The sequence below is a fragment of the Amblyomma maculatum genome, chromosome 11 (assembly GCF_055883805.1).
Source record: "Amblyomma maculatum isolate TAMU_Amacu chromosome 11, ASM5588380v1, whole genome shotgun sequence".
NCBI classification, from domain to species: Eukaryota; Metazoa; Arthropoda; class Arachnida; order Ixodida; family Ixodidae; genus Amblyomma; species Amblyomma maculatum.
Window position 1 is genome coordinate 63,284,715 of NC_139354.1, and position 21,405 is coordinate 63,306,119.

The 21,405-nt window shown below is 41.7% G+C and overlaps 1 protein-coding gene across 2 annotated transcripts in view; it reads right to left on the reverse strand.

Moving 5' to 3' along the window:
* Nucleotides 1-5,287: 5,287 nt before the first annotated feature.
* The window catches only part of LOC146173966 (A disintegrin and metalloproteinase with thrombospondin motifs like), a 45,437-nt gene continuing 29,319 nt past the window's right edge, over nucleotides 5,288-21,405 (reverse strand). For both annotated transcript variants that reach the window (XM_084583590.1, XM_084583591.1), the window contains exons 7-14: nucleotides 18,416-18,490; nucleotides 17,883-18,031; nucleotides 16,297-16,346; nucleotides 12,284-12,392; nucleotides 12,014-12,181; nucleotides 10,258-10,396; nucleotides 8,578-8,691; nucleotides 5,288-5,462 (exon numbers count right to left, since the gene is read on the reverse strand). In XM_084583590.1, coding sequence (XP_084439716.1) covers nucleotides 5,418-5,462; nucleotides 8,578-8,691; nucleotides 10,258-10,396; nucleotides 12,014-12,181; nucleotides 12,284-12,392; nucleotides 16,297-16,346; nucleotides 17,883-18,031; nucleotides 18,416-18,490 — 849 coding nt within the window. In that variant the 3' untranslated portion in view covers nucleotides 5,288-5,417. The remainder of the gene's footprint in view (nucleotides 5,463-8,577; nucleotides 8,692-10,257; nucleotides 10,397-12,013; nucleotides 12,182-12,283; nucleotides 12,393-16,296; nucleotides 16,347-17,882; nucleotides 18,032-18,415; nucleotides 18,491-21,405) is intronic.

Below are 21,405 nucleotides of genomic sequence, written 5' to 3' on the forward strand. Positions count from 1 at the left end.
CAAGTGATCGAAATAAGCTTGAAATATAACTAGATCTTATGCAAGGCATTTATTGATTACGAAAAAGCATTCGACTTAATAGGAACCTCGGCAGTCATGCAGGCGTTGCGAGAAAAGTGTGCTGACGAGCCCTATGTGAGAGTACTGAAAGATGGACTGCTGGGCTGCTGTGCAGCCACTGAAAGTGGCCGCACAGCAGCCCTAGTCCTACATAAAATCGAATTGCTCATTATTTGAGTACCTCATTACATAAGGATTAGGCAACCTTTCCGGATGTTGAATGAAACGTTTGACATGCTGTTTGGCTCTGGTGGCCATTGCTTCAATCAGTGGGCATGGAAGCACCGCGAGGATAATGCACTCACACGTTATTGTCTTTTTTGTGCAGCTTTTCGCTATCTGCTGTCGTGGTGCGGGAACGCCCTTCTTCAAAACTGGAGCACACTACACAAGCGAAAAGACTACTGGATTGGCTGAACAATGCTTCGTTGAATAGCCGCAGCTGAGCGACATAGGCTGCTGTTTTGCCAGCAGGACTGCCAACCCAGGCCTTATCCACCGTAGCGCGGCCTCATCGGCATCAACCCCTCGAGCAACGGAGTGCCTAAAAGCCGGCGCCGAGCGCTCCCTCGTCAGTGGGCATGGAAACACCTCGAGGATTATGCACTTTCACGTTATCGTCTTTTTTGTGCAGGCTAGTTGTCCATTTCTCTGTAGTGAATGCATTAAATCAGATGATCTTTTTATTGTTGTGCTTCTATGCAATGGAACACTGGTAGCGCCGTTTTGCTCGCTCTTTCTCTTGATGTGCGGTGATGTCGATGAAAACTCGGGACCGGATGATAACGATATGGCCGATTTGTTGAAGATGGTAAAAGAAACCAATGAGAGATGCATTAGGATAGAAGCTAACCAAGCTACCTTGTCCCAAACTATTGCTGAAATTAAGCAAGAACAGGTCTCGCTCTCCAGTACCATATCCAAAATAAACGAACGCCTAGCAAGCGTTGAGCAGCAAACCGCTCCACTCGAAGATATGATTGGTTTGGTTGGTTTGTGGGGTTTACCGTCCCAAAGCGATTCAGGCTATGAGAGACGCCGTTGTGGAGGACTCCGGAAATTTTGACCACCTTGTGTTCTTTAGCGTGCACTGACATCGCACAGCACACAGGCGCATTGCTTTTCGCCTCCATCGAAAAGCGGCCGCCAAAGCCGCGATTCAATCCCGCGCCCTTGAGAACAGTAATCGAACGCCGTAACCACTGCGCCACCCCGGCGGGGCTCGAAGATATGAAGCAGGACATAGGTGATGCATGGGGAAGCATTAACCGCCTTGAGTGAAATTCCGCAGTGTTTCGCGCTCAACTTTATCAAATTGAAGGTCATTCTTGTCGCGATAATTGGATTTTTTTTTCGGAAGAAATTATGACTCCTCAGAAATGCCCCAGCACTTAAAAAAAAAAAATTGCTCTTCTTTCTGACGAGCTTGAACTAAACTTATCATCAGATGCGATAGTGCGTGCTCATAGAATTTGCCGATTCGACTCTGAGAAAACAAGATCACTTATCGCTAAATTCACAACGCTCAAGACCAAAGAAACGGTACTTTCCAAGCAGCCTGGCCTTCGTGATAGCGATTTTGGCATGAGCCATGACTTTTTCCCAGCTACACGACAGGCTCGAAAGAGTCTTGAGTTCGCCAAAACACTCAAGACAAAGTATAAGCTGCGACACAATAAATTGCTTGCCGACGGCAAATGCTACGTTTCTTACGCGCTTACGAACAACATTCGCGAGGTGCCATCCACTAGCCAAACAGTTGATACCGAGGCCGCACCTTCCAAGGCTACACGTTCGGGACGCGTTTATACTGCAAATCGTTAAGAATGCGCGAGGGTAAGCGGCTCCGTATCTAACGTTTCTGTTGTATACACTAATGTACACTAATTAAAGACAGCTTTTCACGTGTATTGATGCCTCGCAAGCAGATATAATTGTCATAACGAAAACATGGCTCTCTGAGAAAAAATCTTCAAATGAACTACTTGACTGCAATAGTCGCTTCATTATATTTGTTTGTGATCGAGCTGATAGAACATATGAAGGAGTTCTAATTGGTGTCAATGAACGGCTTCATTGTTTTCCCCTAACGGTTGTTTGTGGCTTATAAATAATTCGGGGCTGTATAAGAATTGCTTTAAAAAAATTGTCATTGGAGCTTATTACCGCTCTCCCAATTCCAGCAGAGTTTTCTGTGAAGGTTTACACAATTGTTTGAACCAAATCACCTTGCAATTTCCTGGTGCGACTTTATTTTTGATTGGACACTAATTTTCCAAGCATTGACTGGTCCTATTCTTGTGCTTGTTCTACCGCCACTCAGGCGTCCAATTTTGCTAATGTTTGTTCGGATTTCAATTTATCGCAACTTTTAAGCTACCAACACGTGAAACACCATCATCATTGTCCTTGTTTGACCTAATCCTGATATCAGATCCTGATATCAGCTCCTGATATCAGTCGTACCAGGCCTCAGCGACCACGACATATTACACTTTTCGTTTTCAGTTCCATCTATGCGATCAAGCGACCAACAAGCTTATCGCAGATTACAAAAAAGCTAATTTCGATGCTATTAACACGGAGCTTTCCTCGTTTCTCGATGCATTTTGCCAATCTACTTGAAGCTTTCGGTTGCCGAACTTTAGTCGTCCTTTTAAAGTAAACTTCTCCATCTGACTGACAAGTATATTCCATTAGGAACGATCCATCAGTCATCTAACGCCCCCTGGTATAATAGTTACCTAAACCCTTATCTAATAAAACAAGAAAGTTCTTTCGCCAAGCTAAGATAAATTGTAGCCCTAACCGGCGGTCAGCGTACAATATGGCAGCAAAAAGCTATGTGAACGCTCTGAAAACAGCGAAATTCCAATCCTTTAACACCATGCTTCCTTCCCGAGTTAAGACAAATTCTAAACAATTTTGGAACATTGTCAAAAGCTCCAACGCTCGAAAAAGTACCCTGATTGATGAATCTGGCGAACAGCTCCTGAACCTTTATGTGCTGCATTATTAAATGACACTTTTTCCCTCTCGTTCTCTAGTACCACAGCCAATCAATACCAATCAATGGACCCATTGCATTTGATCCGGCCGGAATCAGAGCTATCATTAGTCAGCTGAAACGAGCATCGTCATGTGGTGTTGGTGGAATCACACCAAAATTCCTGTATTACACTATTGAATACTGCTCTATTTTACTAAGCTTCATTTTTACTGAATCGATTATTAAGAGCTATTACCAAAAGACTGGAAAACAGAAATTTATCCCTATTTACAAATATCTCGTCTCACACAAACCATCCAACTATCGCGGCATATCCTTGACATCAGTACCTTGCAAATTGCTTGAGCAAGTGATCTACACCAGCCTTGTTAAGTTTCTTCAATCTAACCAGTTTTTCTACCCTTCCCAGAATGAATTCCGCAAATTCTACTCGTGCGAAGCACAGCTACATATGTTCACTAATGATCTTAATTCATTTTTGGGTTCAGGGTTCGTTACTGATTGTGCTTTCCTAGACTTCTCCAAGATTCTTGGTAAGATTAACCATCAACTTCTTATTCTAAAACTCAGTCGCCTTAACATCGATCGTGTAGTACTTAACTGGATAATTGCATATTTGTCCAGTCGCCCTGTAACAGCTAATGATGTTGTAATTGCAATATGGAACAGCTAATGATGTTGACTCCCCTCAGGAACCAGTCCAATCAGGGGTACCTCAGGGATCCATCTTGGCTCCACTACGTTTTCTTATCTATATTGATGACTTGCCAAATTTTGTTTCTAACTCCATCTGTCTCTTCGCTGACGACTGCGTAATCTACCGCAAAATAACTAACGATTCTGATATGATATTACTTCAGAGTGACCTAAATATCATCGCTTCTAGGTGCATGCTCTGTTTGGCAAGTGGAACTAAACGCTACAAAATGCAAAACAACGCGAATTTCTCGCAGTCAGTTATTCTGACCCAGCTACTTTATTGATTATTCCCCACTGGCGTCTGTTTCAGCTTGTAAGTACCTCGGCGTTCATATTACGAATAATCATTCTCGTAAGATCCATATTAACTAAAAAACATCCAAAGCTAATCGCATGCTTGGGTTTTTAAAACGAAACCTTTCACTTGCATCATCTTCACTGAAAAAACAACTGTAAAATACATATGTCCGACCGAACCTTGAGTACGCCTTTTCCATATAGGACCTCGGCCTCATATCATTATATAACACACTGGAGAGTGTACAATATCGCTCAGCTCGTTTTGTCATCAACAGTTATCACCGTACTGCAAGCGCAAGCGTCAATAACCTGTGGCTAACTCTAAAATTGCCGCTCATCACTGCCCGTCAAAAGATTTCCCGTATCTGCCTCTTTCATAGGATTTATCACCACAACGACCAACACAGATCGAGCCTTCTTATACACGCCCCTTATGTTTCTGCCCGTGTCGATCATCGCTACAAAGTTGCTATACTTCGTCAAAACACGATGACGTATGGACACTCATTTTTACCAATAACATGCCTTGACTGGAGCTTACCTGCTGACGTTGTCACTATCACCGACAAGCATCACTTTCGCATTTCGCTTACTAACTTACTGTGAAACTTTTACTGCTCGCACATGCCGTTCATTTTTTTCTGCACTTCATTCCTACATACATTGGTACAAAAACAATTGATGTTACATGCAACAACCTGTCGCGGTCAATTTACCTTATATTTTGCAACTTACAAGTGTGTTTAAAATAAGTGCAGCTTTGCTGTTTATTGTTGTTCTTTCCCCCATTTTCTTTCCTTCAATCCAATTCAATGGTACCATTTGTACCTTTTAGCCTCCTCTCTAGAATGCTTTTGTAAGCTCTGAGGGTAAAATAAACAAATAAATGACCATATTTTTCGGTCCGCAAAATAGCGTGTTTTGCTGGTTTTTATCGAGAAAAGTGACGTCTTCGTTGCGATTGAAGGTGGGAAATGCGACGCAACACCACATCATGTCTGCCAACATTAATGTGCAGGCTTTGTGAAATGTTTCGGGATCAATTATTTTTGATTTCAAAACTGCGACACTAAACAGAAACTCAAATTGGTAATCTACTATCTGGTATACATTTGTGCAGAATTATTGTATTTGGTGTATTTCCAAGCTGCAGAAAGAGACTACATTGAATTTTGGGATGTATAAATGAAAAAAAGAACAAAGACAAATTTTGCCCGTTGATCTTCCAGAATAACAAAATTTATTGTACAGCTTTTTTCTATATCGGTGTCCACTCCTTCAATTATCATAGAAAAAGTGCCGGACTTGAAATAGGGGTGGCGCGAAAACTCTTCCTTGGTTTGCAAATCTATTCGGCTTTTGAAGTTTGGCACTCTCCTAGAACGCATGATTTCTGGAAGATTGCACAGAAAAAGCACATATTAAAAAGTGTAGAGTTGTTCATCATTTCACTCAATGAACCAAAATGCAGAAGGAAATGCTGCTTTTCTGGTGTTCATAACCTTTTGTTCATATTCTTCGCCCGGCCAAGTGCCATACGCCTGCGCATCATATTATTACAATTTTTGTGCTAGACTGTGAATAAGTATGGAATAAAATCCACGTTTTTTAGCGACTCAGCCATGCTTTCTGAGGCGTTGTCTTTGTCGTTAATGTAAGCTAGCCGCATGCTTTGAGTGCGTCGCTGCATTAAACGAAGCAGTGACGGCTTTTAGCCAGTCAGGTAAAGCCACACCTTTCGTGTTTTACTTTTGTTTGTTATGCTAGTTCTCGATTTCGCATGCCAAAAATGCAAGCTAGGATCGATCTGCAGCAGATGTCGAAAACACACAGACGAGTACTGCTTCCACGCTTTTTAAGTTTATCGGCAGCTCGCAAGTCAGCCAAAGCTTCATCAAAAAATTAACACTGCTGCTTTATACTGTTCTCCTTTGCCGCCTAGATATAATTTTTAAAGCATGTCGCGCGGCTGACGGACGCACTCAGGTGAAAGCGAGTTTAACCGACGCCGAAATCGCATACGTATGGGTGTAACACGCTGACCATTTTAGCGCAACATCCGTTTCGACATTCTGTTTTGACGTTTCAGCACCCAGTAATATTATAACGTGAACATATTTCGACAAAATACAAGCTGAAATACTCTGGTGAGAGCCGGCGCCTGCTCCGTAGAGCACTGCACGTCTTTCCTCCTTTCTCTTTCACCCTTGCAAGTGGCGGCCCACCATCGCAGGTTCCACGCCGCTGCTCAGCTCTCACCGAGTCACTTGGAATAAACAATTAAAACGTACGCACATCTCCGTTGTCTCGTGCTTTCTCGGGGATCGCGCGGCGCCCTACATTTCAATGCCCTGTTGACCAGTGTGCTTTGCAGTTTCAGAGGACTATATCCTAAAAGGAAAACCAATGTAATCCTTACGACTTCAATGGGCAACGTCTGCACAAAAGGATCAGGAGTTCCTATGAGCGCTAAATTTTACTTATTCAGAGAGCCTGATATTCTGGCCAATGCGACAGCCTTGCAGGTTTACAGTAGCAAGTAACATGAAATTAATGCATTAACATCACTGCTTCCTCTCATTTAAACACTAATGGTTTGTAGATGACATGCGACAAATGAACAGGGGTTGTTTTCTGCATATCATCCTAGTATTTGCACTTTGTAAGACAAAGCGGAGTAGCAGTATATAGGAATAGCTTATATGTACATCATCTGTACCTCGAAACTAAGAAGATTATATCATTTCCACGGAGTCAGCGGCCTCACTAGTAAAATGTAGCGGAGCGCATGCACGCATGATAATCTAAACAGAACCTTTTAAGAGTAGATTGTACCAAATTGCTTGAATTGATGCGAATATTTATTTTTTGTTGTCGATCAGCAAGCGCACTAGATGTCGAAAGTGAACACATTTATAGACCTCAACAAAATGGCAAACTACAGTGCTAAACCTGCTATGCCTGCAGGGCTAAAGGAGCGATACCAAATAACAGCTTCCAAAAGGCGGCCTTTTACAAAATATTTTGAGCTGAAGATTCTTTCTTAACCGTGGGTATAGGCTCAGAAAGTACCCTTAAACTTCTTACTGTTTTAAACTTTAGGGCAACAATTTTTTATTTTTTTTCGACTAATCTAAAACATCAGAGCTCGATGCAATAGGCAGAGTTTCGTTGATGCCAAATGTGCTCTAACTTTATCTTGCATAAAGGAAATGTGGGTGCGCACTGTAACTATTTATCATTTAGAACTGTGGCCGAGGCGGATGGCTCCAATATATAATGCTGCAACCTCTGAGATATGTTTCGTCGCTATATAAGGTTACTTTGTGAACTACTTTTAACAACGTATACTAGTGGCAGCCAGAACAAATATACCGGTAATAGGCACTTGTCTCTTCCCTATATATATGGACACTCTGTTGTTTATGTATTGCTCCTCTGTTTTGAGATTATAGACACTGGAAATATGTCAAACATTGACTTCCATTCTACCGCTGAAAAGAAAGAACAAATATGATCCAGTGGCATTTATCTGTTTCTATAATATAAATGATACTAGCAGAAATTTACCTCCCGGTTGAGTTTTAGACATATTTGCTTTCACCAGTTTTCCTTTCGGGGAATGCATTTTTTTGCCTTTTACACATTTTGAATCCCTTTGAGCCTATCAGTTTGTTGAAATGTTATAATTAATGCCGAATCATGATGTCACGACTTCTTCGGTTGCGCAAAGCATTTTGAATACACCTGCTTCGCCACATTTTTGATTGCGTCACAAAACTTTCTTTATCGCATCGGCTAAAAGCAGAGATAAAAGCACATATATGGACGGGAATGACATTGCGCGTACCACAAACATTCTTAGATATTCAGACTAATGAAATTGCGATGTCTCAGTCAATTCTGTGAAAAGCCTTAGAGCAGCGAATAACCACGTTTTCAACATACCGATTATAGGTATGTTGAAAACCATTTAGCTAAATATAATTCTTGTTGTTCATTCTAGCGTAGTCCATCTTTCTCATTGAGGTAACCACACGATGTATAATGAAAGAAAACATGAATATTCACAGCAAGTACTATATTTATGGCCTAGGGGCTCATTTTAATGAGATATTTGAGTATATATGTACATCTAAAATAAGTAAGGAGATTTATTGATGTTAACGCCGCACCCTGCGGATGTTTGGTGTGCAACGTTAAGAGTGAACTAACGGTCTCTGCGTCTGTTCAAATCTCCTGAAAACTAAGCATAGGCCTAATACCTGCGACGAAAAAAATGAAGAAAAGTGCTAAGGTTAAGACTTCCATATCACTTTTAGTGAACCCAAAATTATACCCTTCTTCCTCACAACAACAAAATATCCTTTACTTTTAAATTTGCTGCTCTACATCTCATACACCAGCTTTTAGGTTTTATTTTCTCATTTATTGCACAAACTATGGGGAATTTGAGATATTTTATTACTAAACATTTTGGTGATTAAATAGAACGTGCAAAAGTTTACCTTTCTTTTCTGATCTCTCGCGTCGCACTTGGCTCCGTCAGGCACAGATACCCAGACGTCAAGGTTTTGTGACCGGCTGATGCACTTCACCATACAGGATTTCACTCTTAAATTCTGCACAAAATGTCGAATAATAGCATCTCACGGCTAAAATAGTTATGCTGACCTCGAAATAGAAGAACGCTAGATATAAACGTAAAAATAGCGAAGACATCCAACTCGTCATATTAACAAAAAACTGTGAGATGAAAAAAACTAAAAGAAAATCGTTTTCGAAACTTTAACAACCAGCGTACAGGACAGTGAGGTTCGTGAAAAGTATCCAGATTTAAGAAGGATGTAATCTTGAAAGATTCTTTTTCAGCACTCACATTTTCGTCATTGCTTGCTAAATAATAGTCGCTTCAGTTGTATTCTTTTCGTTTTATTATCTAGTGGTGCGTTCAATATATCCTCTATCTCTCACGACTCATTTATTCAAGCGAAGGCATAATATTCTGTAGCACTTGATTAACTAGTGAATAATATCGATATTAGCGTCCCCCTTGTGGCTGAGGAATCCCATCTGAGAGACAGGCTTACCGACAGGAAAAAATGAAGCAAAGTGATAGCGTAAGGTTATTGGTTTCCAAAAAGCAATCATGAAGAGTCCGCGCTTTGCCATTCGCTACAGATATCGCAATAGATAACATGATAGCGTGTGATTCAAAGTTAGCGGTATAGTATAGGGCGTTGCTTGCCCGAAGAACCATCTCAATTTCAATACGTGAATGATAATTAGCAGTAGTAGCAGTAGAATTAGTACATGTGTTTTATTGAGCTACATTTACATCCCGAACATGTTGATTCCCTGTATGGGTGATTAGTCGACGCTGTTTTTCCGCTTTAGCGCAAAGCCAGTAGGCCAGTTGGTGATGTAAGCAGAGGGATGAGAACCCAGTTACTGAGCAGGTGAACAGCGAAGGAACCAATAGGATAGGTTTTCATGGGTGGAGGCGTGATATAGACTGGAGGATTCGGATCAACAGCTATGTAGGAAAAGGCGGAATGAGATAATGAGGGTATTCATTTCGATGTGCAGAAGGAGAACCTCTGACACTGTGATTGATTAATGAGGAGTAAGCTATAGACGCTTATCGAGGCAAATCTGAAGGTAGATCTTCTTAATTGTGCAGCGCATTGAAAGTCCACTGGCTATTTTATATTGATAATGCAGACGTTGAAGTTATGCTGGCCCTGCATTTACAAGGAAACAGCAAATTTGTCAGTAACGTTCACGCACTGCGCCAGAAGCTCTTTATCTGAGGGCGTCATAAAAAGTACACGGCCGTACGCTATCAAGCTACAAAAACAAATAGTGCGTTGTTTTGCTTTCATCTCAGCCCTTCCTGTACTGATCAGTGTGCTAGCCGCACTGAACAGTTTTTACAGCACATTAGTGGGCATTTTAAGTCTCTTGATCACGCACCAAAATTCTCTTTCTTCCCCTTTTATCTGCGCAACATCCCACTTTATTATAGACCTGGCTAATTTTGTTTTCAATTTGAAGGAAAAATCCATGTCTGTCTGCATGATCCGCGAATACGTAGCCGGCTGCTTTTTTATAACGGCCAACTTTCTCACCAGCAGAAGCTGAATGCATACATTCGCGATAACGAGGTGCACGGTGAATTTCGTTACCCTGTCATATGTGACATCCTTGTACTGGTTGTATAGACGCTTGCAGTACTTTTCAGCACCAATAACGTTGCCAGGGAGAAGGTCTGTATTGCTTGTTCTTGACCAAGACCGACGCCGTAGGCACGTATATGTTGTTTTTCTGAAAAGGCAAATTGGGGTGAGAAAAACTCTTTAAAACTAAGAAAACTGACATGGTATTGGACACAACTTACTATCATTGGAAACTACTCGAATTTCAACACTCTTTCGACCCTTAAGAAATTTCGGATCTAGTTTTGGGGGTGGTCGACCTGATTTTGGTGGCTTGGCCAAGTTAATATTGGACGTTACTCAACTAAATTTTATATTTGATTTGATAAATGCGCGGTATATTTTGTGTTTACCCAAATATAGTTTTGGACATGACGTAAAAGTGAGCAGAAAATCAAGCCAGTAGACAAGGGACCAAACATACAACACAAGCGCTGACATCCAACTGAGAGAAATCCAAAACACCAAGGGGAAACAAGACACGAGTAGAATAACACATTCAAGAGCCAAAAATTACCAAAAACCGACAAAGAGAGAACGAGGAAGGAAAAAAAGAAGAAAAAGGGGAAGGTAGCCATCAATAAAAGGTTCAAGCCTTTTTTGAACTCGCTTGGCAAACGAAATTTGCTCTCGACATTGTATTGTTCTAAAGGAAGCTATAGTTCCTAAATTACAAAGTTCCGCAATCATTTCCGTTGCGAATATTTCACCTTCGGGTCTGTTTTCAGCCGTTGTTGTTTTTCCTTTGTCTGTGGCTAAGCAAAGCATCGCTTCAAACTTAGCACTGACACCTTACTCACGTTTTGCAGCCTTGCCGGGAAGGAATGCAATCGCTGCACTAAACTGTGACGCGTCGCTCAAAGATGCAATAAAAAGTCATCAGACTTAACTAGAGACAAGTCGCGTGTCTCACGCTACATAACGTTCTCTCGTTTCTCTCCGATGTATTTCGCTTTCAGGAAAGCACTGCATCTGTAGGTCAGTATTCTATATTGATTTTTTTAATCTTTTCTGGAATTGTTCAAGGCACCCAATTTTCGCTTGCTGCGTTTGGGGCCGTAATATAAAACTTGCTGCACATAGTACGTGTTTCAGTAAATCCCGCTACTAAATTTTAAGAACGGGGTTAGTGAGATGTGCAGATGAATTTTCCGGTGCAAATGTTGCAGTGTTGGCAGACAGTGTTGACAGCTAGAGATTATGGACGCGATGTCCAGTTTGACTAGTTTTTATGAATAACTCTTGCTACTCTTACTTTTCAACAAAAGAGAAAAATACCTTACTACAAACCCCGCCTTTACGCGAATTCTCTTTAATTTCGAATCATGAAGTATATTGATACGTTCTAAGTGAAGAAGAGTACGGAATATGTAAAGGATATTAAATTGCGGTACATAACACTTGTGAACAAATCAACATTGGAAGAGGTGAGGGCTATATATTTTATTTGAAAAATATAAAATTAAAACTAAAATGTCTTCTATAAACTCGGTAGCGAACAGTTCTTAAAGTTTCAATAAATGTACAGTAACGGCAGTCTTTATTAAGACACCATATTTATTTACTGCCCTAATAAAAGCATTATGAGCTAGCGAGATTTTGGCTACTGCACCGCACAAGGATGATCCTGCGACAAAAATGCCTACCATTCATGGAAGGCGAAGTAAAACATTCGCATATATATAAGAGAATCGGAGTGCTATAAACGGAGCACAAAATTGCTTACTTATACAGATGACGAATTTCTCGTTCGCAGCAGTCCGAGAAATAGTACTGGTTCTCATTCAATAATGCATAGCTCATGATAAAACTCTCGGACCATGGGCAGTCGGCTGACCCTATGTGGTCTTTTACTGTCGACATGGGCCCGTAGCCATCGTGGTTGCAGCCAAGTCTGAAAGAAAGAGCTGTCAATTCGACGTCTACTTTCAGAAATAAACAGCCAGAGTATTCTCCAATAGCCATAAAATATTGAATCGCATCGCTCGGTACTTACAGCAAACCTATTTGATGCACGAGGAGAAATACACCATAAAAGCTTCCTGGTATGTCTTCACTCATTCCAACTTTATGCTTAGTGCAAGCCATCCCAACGTACGCGTATCCTGCAAAAACGTTTCCACGTATGTTTTACGCAATCACAACACACCTAAGTGGAAACATGGTACTACTAAGTAGAATATTAGCGCTGATCTTAATTAAAACATTGTGATTTTACCCGATTTTTAAACTTATTTTCTGCTTCTTTCTCACTTTGATAAACGGTCTATCTTGAAGATAGGCCTCGAGATGTTTTTCTGCGAATACTGTATAGTAGCAACCCCTCAAAATTTAAAGCTACCTTCCCATCTCAACTTCATATTTTAAATGGTGCGTATTTGAGGTTCGGAGGACGATGAATCTCAAGAATCAATGCGAGATTTTTAGAAAAAATCGGAAAAAATGCAAGCGTGAAATGTTGATGGGCATAGCGCATTTTCGGCAGAGACGAGTAGTCTTTTGCTGTGACTTGTAATTCGCAAAACAATCGCTTTCCGCAAGAAACTGTTGCTTCTCTCTCCTCATCAGGCTCCAGGTTCGATTGTTCTGCATGAGCTGAGACGCTGACGGACTGACGAACGAAACGATGCTCAAGCGTACGCAGCCATCACGCGAAGCAGGCCTCAAAAGAGTCTAAGAGCAGCAGCGCATTAGAATTCTCCTCTAGCGCGTGTACTATCATCTACAAAAATAGGGAAATACGATGAATTGTCGCCACAACACTGGGACGCACTTGATTACAAATATCCGAGCGCGTATCCAACCACCTCCACCGCTAAAGCCGGGCTGTGTCCTACGTGCAATGTTGTCCCATTTTCGGGCAAGAATGGAACCATTAAAGGGCAGAGGACTCGTCGTGTTAAATCTTGTTCGATGTCCGGATGTTCATATTTTGTTTCCCGGTATAAGGGAAATGGGAGTCTGGGGGAACGCGAATCGCTGGCTGGTTGCTCACTTAAAAGTAGCTAGAAGCATGATATGCTTCCAGCTGAATTGCAGGAGCTAACTGGAATCGTAAGCTCTACTGACCGACAAAAACTACAAGGTTTTTATAAAGTTGAACGCCAGTTTTAGATAACCGAGCACTCCAGCTTAGTAAAATAAACTATGTCGGGAAGAAATCAAAAGCGTGACCCTATTCTATTCTTGCAGCGCCATCTTGCTTCAAAGAGCCAATACGATGAAGCTGTCAAAATTTTACCCCACCTTCTGGGTTCGTCTGCCATACTTTGCCACTGTGCCCTGACTTCGTCAACTGAGATTCACACTGACGCCAGCGGTATTGAGCAAGTTGCCGCCATAATCCACCGCAAACCAGATTTCTGCGAATATATTGTCAAGCTATATTTTGGCGTACGTCAGCCAAACCCTGATGAAAACGGAATCTACATATTCATTTACGGAAAGAAAATATTTGCCATTATTTGGACTATTGGAATATTTCTGTCGACGGCCGACCATTTTAGGTGGCCAGCGATCCCTATAGGCCTTGTTCTGAGTTTCCTGTCTTAAACCCCTCCTGTCGCCTTGCTCGCTGGGTTCTTCGTGTCCAGCTGTATGACTCCGTGCCATTTATCCATCAGGCCATGGGCATACAGACGCAGACGCAGGATATGTTTTCTCTTTCGCGCTCGCCACTTCCTTTCGCCTTATGTTCTGATCAAACATGCGTATACGATTTGTCGTCGCTTGCCAGTGTCGACATGGCCAACAGCGGAACGACCCGTCGATGCTCCACTTCGAGACTACTAGTCCCAGTCCAGGTTATTCGTCCAGAGCATTGGTCAGCCAGATGCACACGTTTCAATTAGTGACGACTTGCTCTGTCGCCGCTATTACCTTTTCGACCGAAGGAAATTGCTGCTATTCAATGTCCGTCATCTCCGTGCCAATATTTTCGCGGCTTTTCATGCTGTCCTACAGTGTGCCCACAGTGGAGTGTTCAAACCCTACACGTCCTTGCTTCAGCGCTTTTACTGGCGCAGAATGTGTCGCTTTTTGCGTCACTTTTTCCTGACAATGCCAGAGCATACCTCCTAGTAAGTCCCCTGCAGCCGTTTTCCTGCCTTGCTCGCCCGTTCGATCGCTTTTGCATAGGTATTTAATTAGCCCTCTTTCTACAACTCTAGCTGCGAACCGCTGAATTATTATGGGAACAGACATCTCACTCTATACATTGAGACATTCCCGTTACTCTCTGCTTACCTATGAGACGTCACTGTCTTCTCAAGAACCTGGTTCTTGGTCATGCTCTCCCCCACGAACTCCTCAGAGACCGCGGACGCGTTTTCCAGTCTGACGCTTTTAAGGCCTTCTTAAAGGAATGCCGCATCGTTCACCGCACCGTTACATGTTGCCGCCCTCAGACGAATGGCCCGACAAAACGTTTGAACCGTACTCTCACTCAGATGCTGGCCATATACGTGAACCCCGATAATTCAAATAAGGCCAGGTTCTGTCTTTGGTCACATACGCATATAACACTGGGACAAAAGCCACCACTGGATTCTATTCTTTCTTACTTACTTACAGGCACGAACCAACCTGCTTTATGAATGCACTTCTTCCCTACAACCCTGACATTTCCTAATCGACGCCGCTGTCCAAAGCCGCGAGGCACGCAGAATACTGTCCGCTCGTCAGATTACTTGCAAGGAAATCCTAGTGAGAGCAGAAACACCTCCATAGCACCGGCCAGGCTTCATCCTATCTCCCCAACACAGGCCTGGCTCTGGGTTTCTTTCGCAACACCTGGTCTTTCTAAAAAGCTGCTTGCGCGCTATAACCGTCCCTAAGAGATCTTCAGCAAATATCTGACAACAATTACATAGTTGAGCCCGTTGCGTCCTTTGCTGTCCTACTTCCCTGTGGCCGCGAAAAAGCCCATGTCAGCCGACTAAAGCAGTACTGCGATCCCTCTATATTTTCCGCCATATAACTCGCCAGGAGTATCCTAAATGTCATGTAGTCGCATTAAATAATATTAGTCAAACGATTCTGAACGAGTTAGGTGGTAAAGGTGGTGTCCAATACAGTGCACGATCACGGTTGCCAATTTTTTATTCACAGGATGCTGCTAACCAGAAGTGAGTACTGACTATGTTGTGCCAATTACAACTGAAACGATGAAATCATTGATGCATGTATAATTCTCGATGCGAGTTGTCAATTTTCTGTAGATTTCAATTGAGGTACTTTGCAAAAGAAAAAGTGCTCAAAAGTAGGAAACTGTGACTTTGAATATAAATTTCTTGTGCCAAAAAGAACAAACGATCACTGTAAATAAGCGCACGAGTGATCACCGCTGCTTTGCCACCGGCGGCCCACCGTTAGGAGTGTCCAAAGCAATCCTTCACAGCCACCGCTTCGTTAAACACACGCCTGTATCAGCTATGCCTGATGTAAAAGGAAGCTGGGCCCCCACCTTCCTCCTGAATATAGCAAGTTATCAAATCCGACTCAACCAATCACGCCGCCATAGCTTTGCCTCGCGGCACACCGCAAAATATAACATTCTACAAGCTATAACCGCATTGGTACACATCATGCTAACTTTCATCTTGTCATAATTTGAACAGGAAAGTCACCGTTTTATATATTTACTGTACGGTATACTTGAAACAAGTAATGCACTAACCGGAAGGGCATAAAGGAGTCACACTAAACAAACTAAGTAGTGGGAGGGGAGGGGGGGTGGGTGATCACATGAGTCAAGGTTTCTCGACAGCCTTTACAAAGTCCACAATGCGCAAGGGATGTTCAGGTTTCAGTGAAATCACAGTAACTAAATAAAACTGGGTGTGTATCGAGAGCTAAGTGTAATAGCTTAACATCATTCGTATACCTATCTGAGGGCGACACCAGAGCTATGGGAGACACCGAATTCTACCAAAACAGAGGCATCCTGCATTGAGTCACGGAACTTGCCTTTTCAAACATGTTTCAAAGGTAACTTGAAAGTGTACGTACCACCTGCGGTTGTGTCGAGCTGCTTATTCACCCATTCTGACATGTCTTGCCTATGTATAATAAAAATGCATGCTATGAGTAATAATCAGAAAACACTCGTACAATGAATGATATTCCTCACTATTTCATTGTTTCATTCTTGTATTTGACAAAACAACCATTTCGTGCTGAATTATCAGGCCTTGTACCATGTACTTTTTGTTTAGGAATAAATTCTTTAGTGTTCTCAAATACAAAGCCCAAATAATTATTATTTAATACAGCAGATCTAACACTCATGATCTACCTATAATGACACGCAGTGAAGATTAATGGATTATTTCTAGCTTCCGCAAGAACTACAAGCGTTTGTCACTAAAACATAACCTGCAGTGCCTGCTAAACCAGCCATAAAACCCCGTACAACTAATTATTATATGAAAGCTTTCTTCCTCTTGTACAAGCTTTTGGTTCAGTTGTAATTGCATGACTGTAGTTGAACGCATTTACGTATATATGTATAACTGAACAGAAAACATTTCACAGCAGTGTATACTTGATATTTTGTGTTGTATTGTATTTCTTCTATTTTATCTTTCCACAGCCTTGTACAGCTGTTTTGAGCCATGTAATGCTGTGATTTGCAGCATTTAGCCCAATAACTACTGCTTATCTAGCAAAACTAAAGAGTTTCAGCGATTAATAGATTACAAAACAAAATAAAGCAAAACTTATATCAATTTTTTTGCCAACAAAGAGGCAGCAATCCGCGTGATGTCGCCTGTAGCTTGGGAACCTAGGAATAATTGAGCTGATAAGCAAACGCTATAGGGCGGGTCAGGAAAGTAATGGAAGTTTATCGATAAAAAAGCAATTCTAGATACGTGTGCAAAGGACGAGATTTCTTTGAAGTAATCCCCTTTGGCATCTACATCATTTTTAGCCAGCGACTGTGCCATGCACTGTGCGCATCCTGGAAGGTGTTGGGTGGAACTTCGCTTGCACCATTAGTGATATCGGCTTCAATGCTGCCAAAACAAACTCATTTCAGCACGCTCTGATGCTTGGGAACAGGAAGAATTATGCCGGAGCCAGGTCAAGACTACAAGGGGGCTAGGGCTGCGTCGCAAAGTTATGCTTAGATAACTTCCGTACACGCAGAGATGTGCGGCTGAGAGCACTGCCGTGCTGCAAGTTCCAGGTATCGACGATCACCTATCGCGCTCGGAGGGTCCTTTCTCTCACTCAGTCGAGCACAGCCATCTATATACTGCCTTGATTGCTCTCCAGTGGACATGAATGTTTTGTGAACCACAATCTTAGCGCTAAAAAAAGACAATCTGCGTTTCTTTTTTTCCCTTTTGACTGGATCCTTCTTCCCCTTTTGGGGCGACGAGGACTCCCAGGTGTGTCTTTCGGAGGTTTGGCGTGTCTTGTCACGGTCGTATTCAAATAGGCCTGTTTCGACACCGGTAATATAACTTTCTTATAAATGGGGTTCAATTTGAGGATTCGAATTGGAATCCTCAATAAATATGTAGGTAATATAACGCTTATTGGCGAGTGCAATGAAGGTAGCAATTTAGGAAGTGAGACTTCCTACATACCCTGTCATAAGAAAAACAATATCTGATTTCTCAAAATAAGTTTCATTCTGCACGTAGTTGTTAAAGGCTGTCAGTGTCTCAAGGTAAAGAACGTGTTCATTGTACTGCGGATATCCCTCGACGTGCTTGAAATACGGCTCCTGATCTTTCTGAAAAACAAAAACAAAAACCTAAGAGAGCCAGAATGAGCCTCTACTATATACAAGTAAGCAATTTGACACCACTTTTGGTATTAAGCCGCTCACAGACAATAGGTAGAAATATATACAAACTTAAACCACAAAATAGTTGAAAATTTAAAGAAACGCTCAGGGTCATTTGTTCCTTTGTCCTATATATTATGTAATTGCCGTGTTTTTTTCCGCTCGAGGAGGATACATATACAATTTCAAATTACCACAGCATGCGAAAGAAAACATGCCTTCTTTTGGGTAGCTAGCACGCAGCGCATATTCATATTCACCAAACAACGACCGATAAAAGTAACGATAAAAGATTAGGCATGCGAAAAAAAATAAAAATGTTTATTTTACCTTGCTATTGATCTTGATTCCAGCTATTCGCACTCGTACCCTCGGTGACCTAATTGTCGCGAACCTAAGATTGCCCTGAAATGTAACGAAGGGTTAAAACCATGAAGCTTTATACCAAAGCAAACACAGGTCTATGAATGAAGCAGATTCTAGCCCGTTTCTTAACTCTCAATGTAAAATCCAAACATAAGGTTATCACATGATTTCGGGCGGATTGCCCATTCACCAACATGCATTAAATGTGACCGAATCAGTAGTATTGTGCGATTGTAGTTTTTTTTTTTTTTTTTTAACGAGAGAGATGCTACCAGATGTGCACAATTTATTACGCCTAGCACATACAGCTCGTCTGGTCGAAAAGCCGTCAACATAGTAATATTAGTAGTACTAGTTGTCGACACAAGCGCGTCGATTATATTTGTGAGGAAAAATCAAGATTGGTCGTTAGGGTTATGACATCAGAAGCACATGAGTTCGTGCTGGAGTTTGAAACACCTCCTGTTTAAAATAAAGGTATGAAATATATTAAATAAAATAAATTTGTGGCCTTTGGGGCTCGAACCCAGGTCCCCGATGAGTGTACAGCACATAGGCAACGAAGTGTTTTTTTTATTTATAGCCAGGCTTTAACAGATACCAAAGCACATTGAAGAAAACATAAAAAAAACGCGAACTCCTACGAGTATGACTTTGACAAACGAAACTTCTCTAAGCGCCACAGAGGGCTCTAAACTTGGTAAGCAGCTCGGGGGACAAGTTGAAGCGTTGTTGATAGCGGTCGTATGAGAGGGGCACCTAGTGAATGCTTTGTGGTGCGTGCGACTTACTAGCCTGTGTTTAGAATATCTGCTCATGTTACAGTAATATTATTTTAAACCTGAAATTACTTGAGCAGCAAAGAGTTCTTAAAAATCGCGCAATAAAACTGGGGCGTCAAAGGCGCTTTACGTCTGCTCTTACTGCGAAGCTTAAGCGTCCCCCTTTTTGTTTTCCTTGTCCTATATGGGAGAAGCAAAGGAAACAAACTAGACATTTATATATTGTATTTGCTTTGAAGGTGACAAGTGTCTGAGCAAAATGCAAGTTTGCAGTAAGTACTTCTGGACGGAATTCGACTTATCAATGTGCCAAATTTTCATTGAAATAAAGTTGTGAAGGAGAATGGAGGTCAGAGGTACCAATGATTTATGTTATAAATTGCGAGTATATGCAGTTAAAGCACGCTACCAACGCTACCAGGGCATATGAATTGACGAAGAGTACTGCACTATGGTAGAAGTAAGAAGACGCTTGAAAGTCCCAAATAAAATCAGTTCATGCTATATTGCTTGTCTAGATATTAACTGCGAACTAAACCTTAATCCCTGATTTACCACCGCCCCAGGCTCTGTCACCCCCCCCCCCCCCCGCATCCCTATCACTGAAGAATCGCGGGGCACGATTACAACATTATTCATGACGGTTAAGTATTTCTGTTATTGCTTTAAATATTGCGCTTCGTATACAGGTTCTAAATATCTACCAAATACGCCAGTATATTACATAGAACGCCTCGGGGATATACATTCATATTTTAAATTCCACATACAATACAAATTTCGGGTAAAGTTTGGCCATTATATTCTTAGAGAGATGGGAGTTGCCCATCTGTTGAGTATGGTCGTGATTATGTTTTTTTTTTATACAGAACTCTGAGCACCAACACACTAGTTTACTCATTTTTTTCACTGACAGCCTTTGCATGGGATCAAAGGTTTTCACGGTGTAGCTGTCGCTCTTGAAGTTTCTATCACGGACACAATGTTTCTCTTGCTCGCAGCCGCAGTAAGATATTTTTATTCAGTCTCGCAAAAAACATCCAAAACAGGGAAGCCTTTGCACCAAACATAGAGTCTATAACAAGCTACTCGTTCTGTGGCAATTGTTTTCAACATTTTAAGTGAAATAATCGTAGGGTTCTTCCGCTGCTGTCTTTTGATTATAATTCTCATGTTTTTACGTTTCGTGTGTTCACTCTCTATTGCAAGGTTATTCCTGCTCTTTCTTCTTATTGCACATTTACCTGTTTTATTATATTTATCTTGCGTGACTGTATGTTTATTCTTTTTAAGTTCTATATCTATATTTGAAATCAGCGGCCTTCTGCGGTGCCTCTGCATTTCAGTGTATGCGAAATAAAGGAATTCACAGGGTGGAAAGCTAAGTCGGTTGGTGCAAGATCTTGTGGCTAAAAACAGCGCTAACACGAGACGAAGGAATGAGGGCATCCAGCGTCGTTTCCTCTTTTTCGTCTCGTATTAGCACCGATATAAACCGAAACAGATGAATATAAATGAATTGATGTCATCATCACCTTCATCAGCCTGACTTTACCCACTGCAAGGCGAAGGCCTCTCCCATATTTCTCCACTTAACCCGGTTCTGTGCTAGCTGCATCCACTTGACCCCTGCGAACTTCTTAACCTCGTCCGCTCACCTAACTTTCTGCCGCCCCCTGCTACGCTTTCCTTTCCTTGAAATCCAGTTTGTTACCCTAAGCGACCATCGGTTATCCTCTCTTCGAACTACATGTCCTGCCCATGCCTATTTCTTCTTCTTAATTTCCACTACAATGTCGGTAACCTGAGTTATTTCTCTGACCCACTCTGCATGCTTCCTATCTCTTAATGTTACCCCTACCATTTTTCGTTCCATAGCCCTCTGGGGTGTCCTCAACTTAAGTAGAACTTTTTTGGTTAGCCTCTACGTTTCAGCCCCATAGGTGAGTACAGGTACGATGCAACTGTTATATACTTTCCTGAGCTTTAGACGAAAAGCAGATTCTCAAACGTTTTGCAAGCCGAGCATTTAAACAATATAACAATATTGAGGTTCGTGTTTTAGGTTTTTGTCGCGCAAAATGTTGCAAATGAACTCAGGTACTCTGCGGCGACCGCTTATACTTAGGAGGGTAGCAAGATGGTTCCAGAAAACCCTCTTTTACGTTGGTT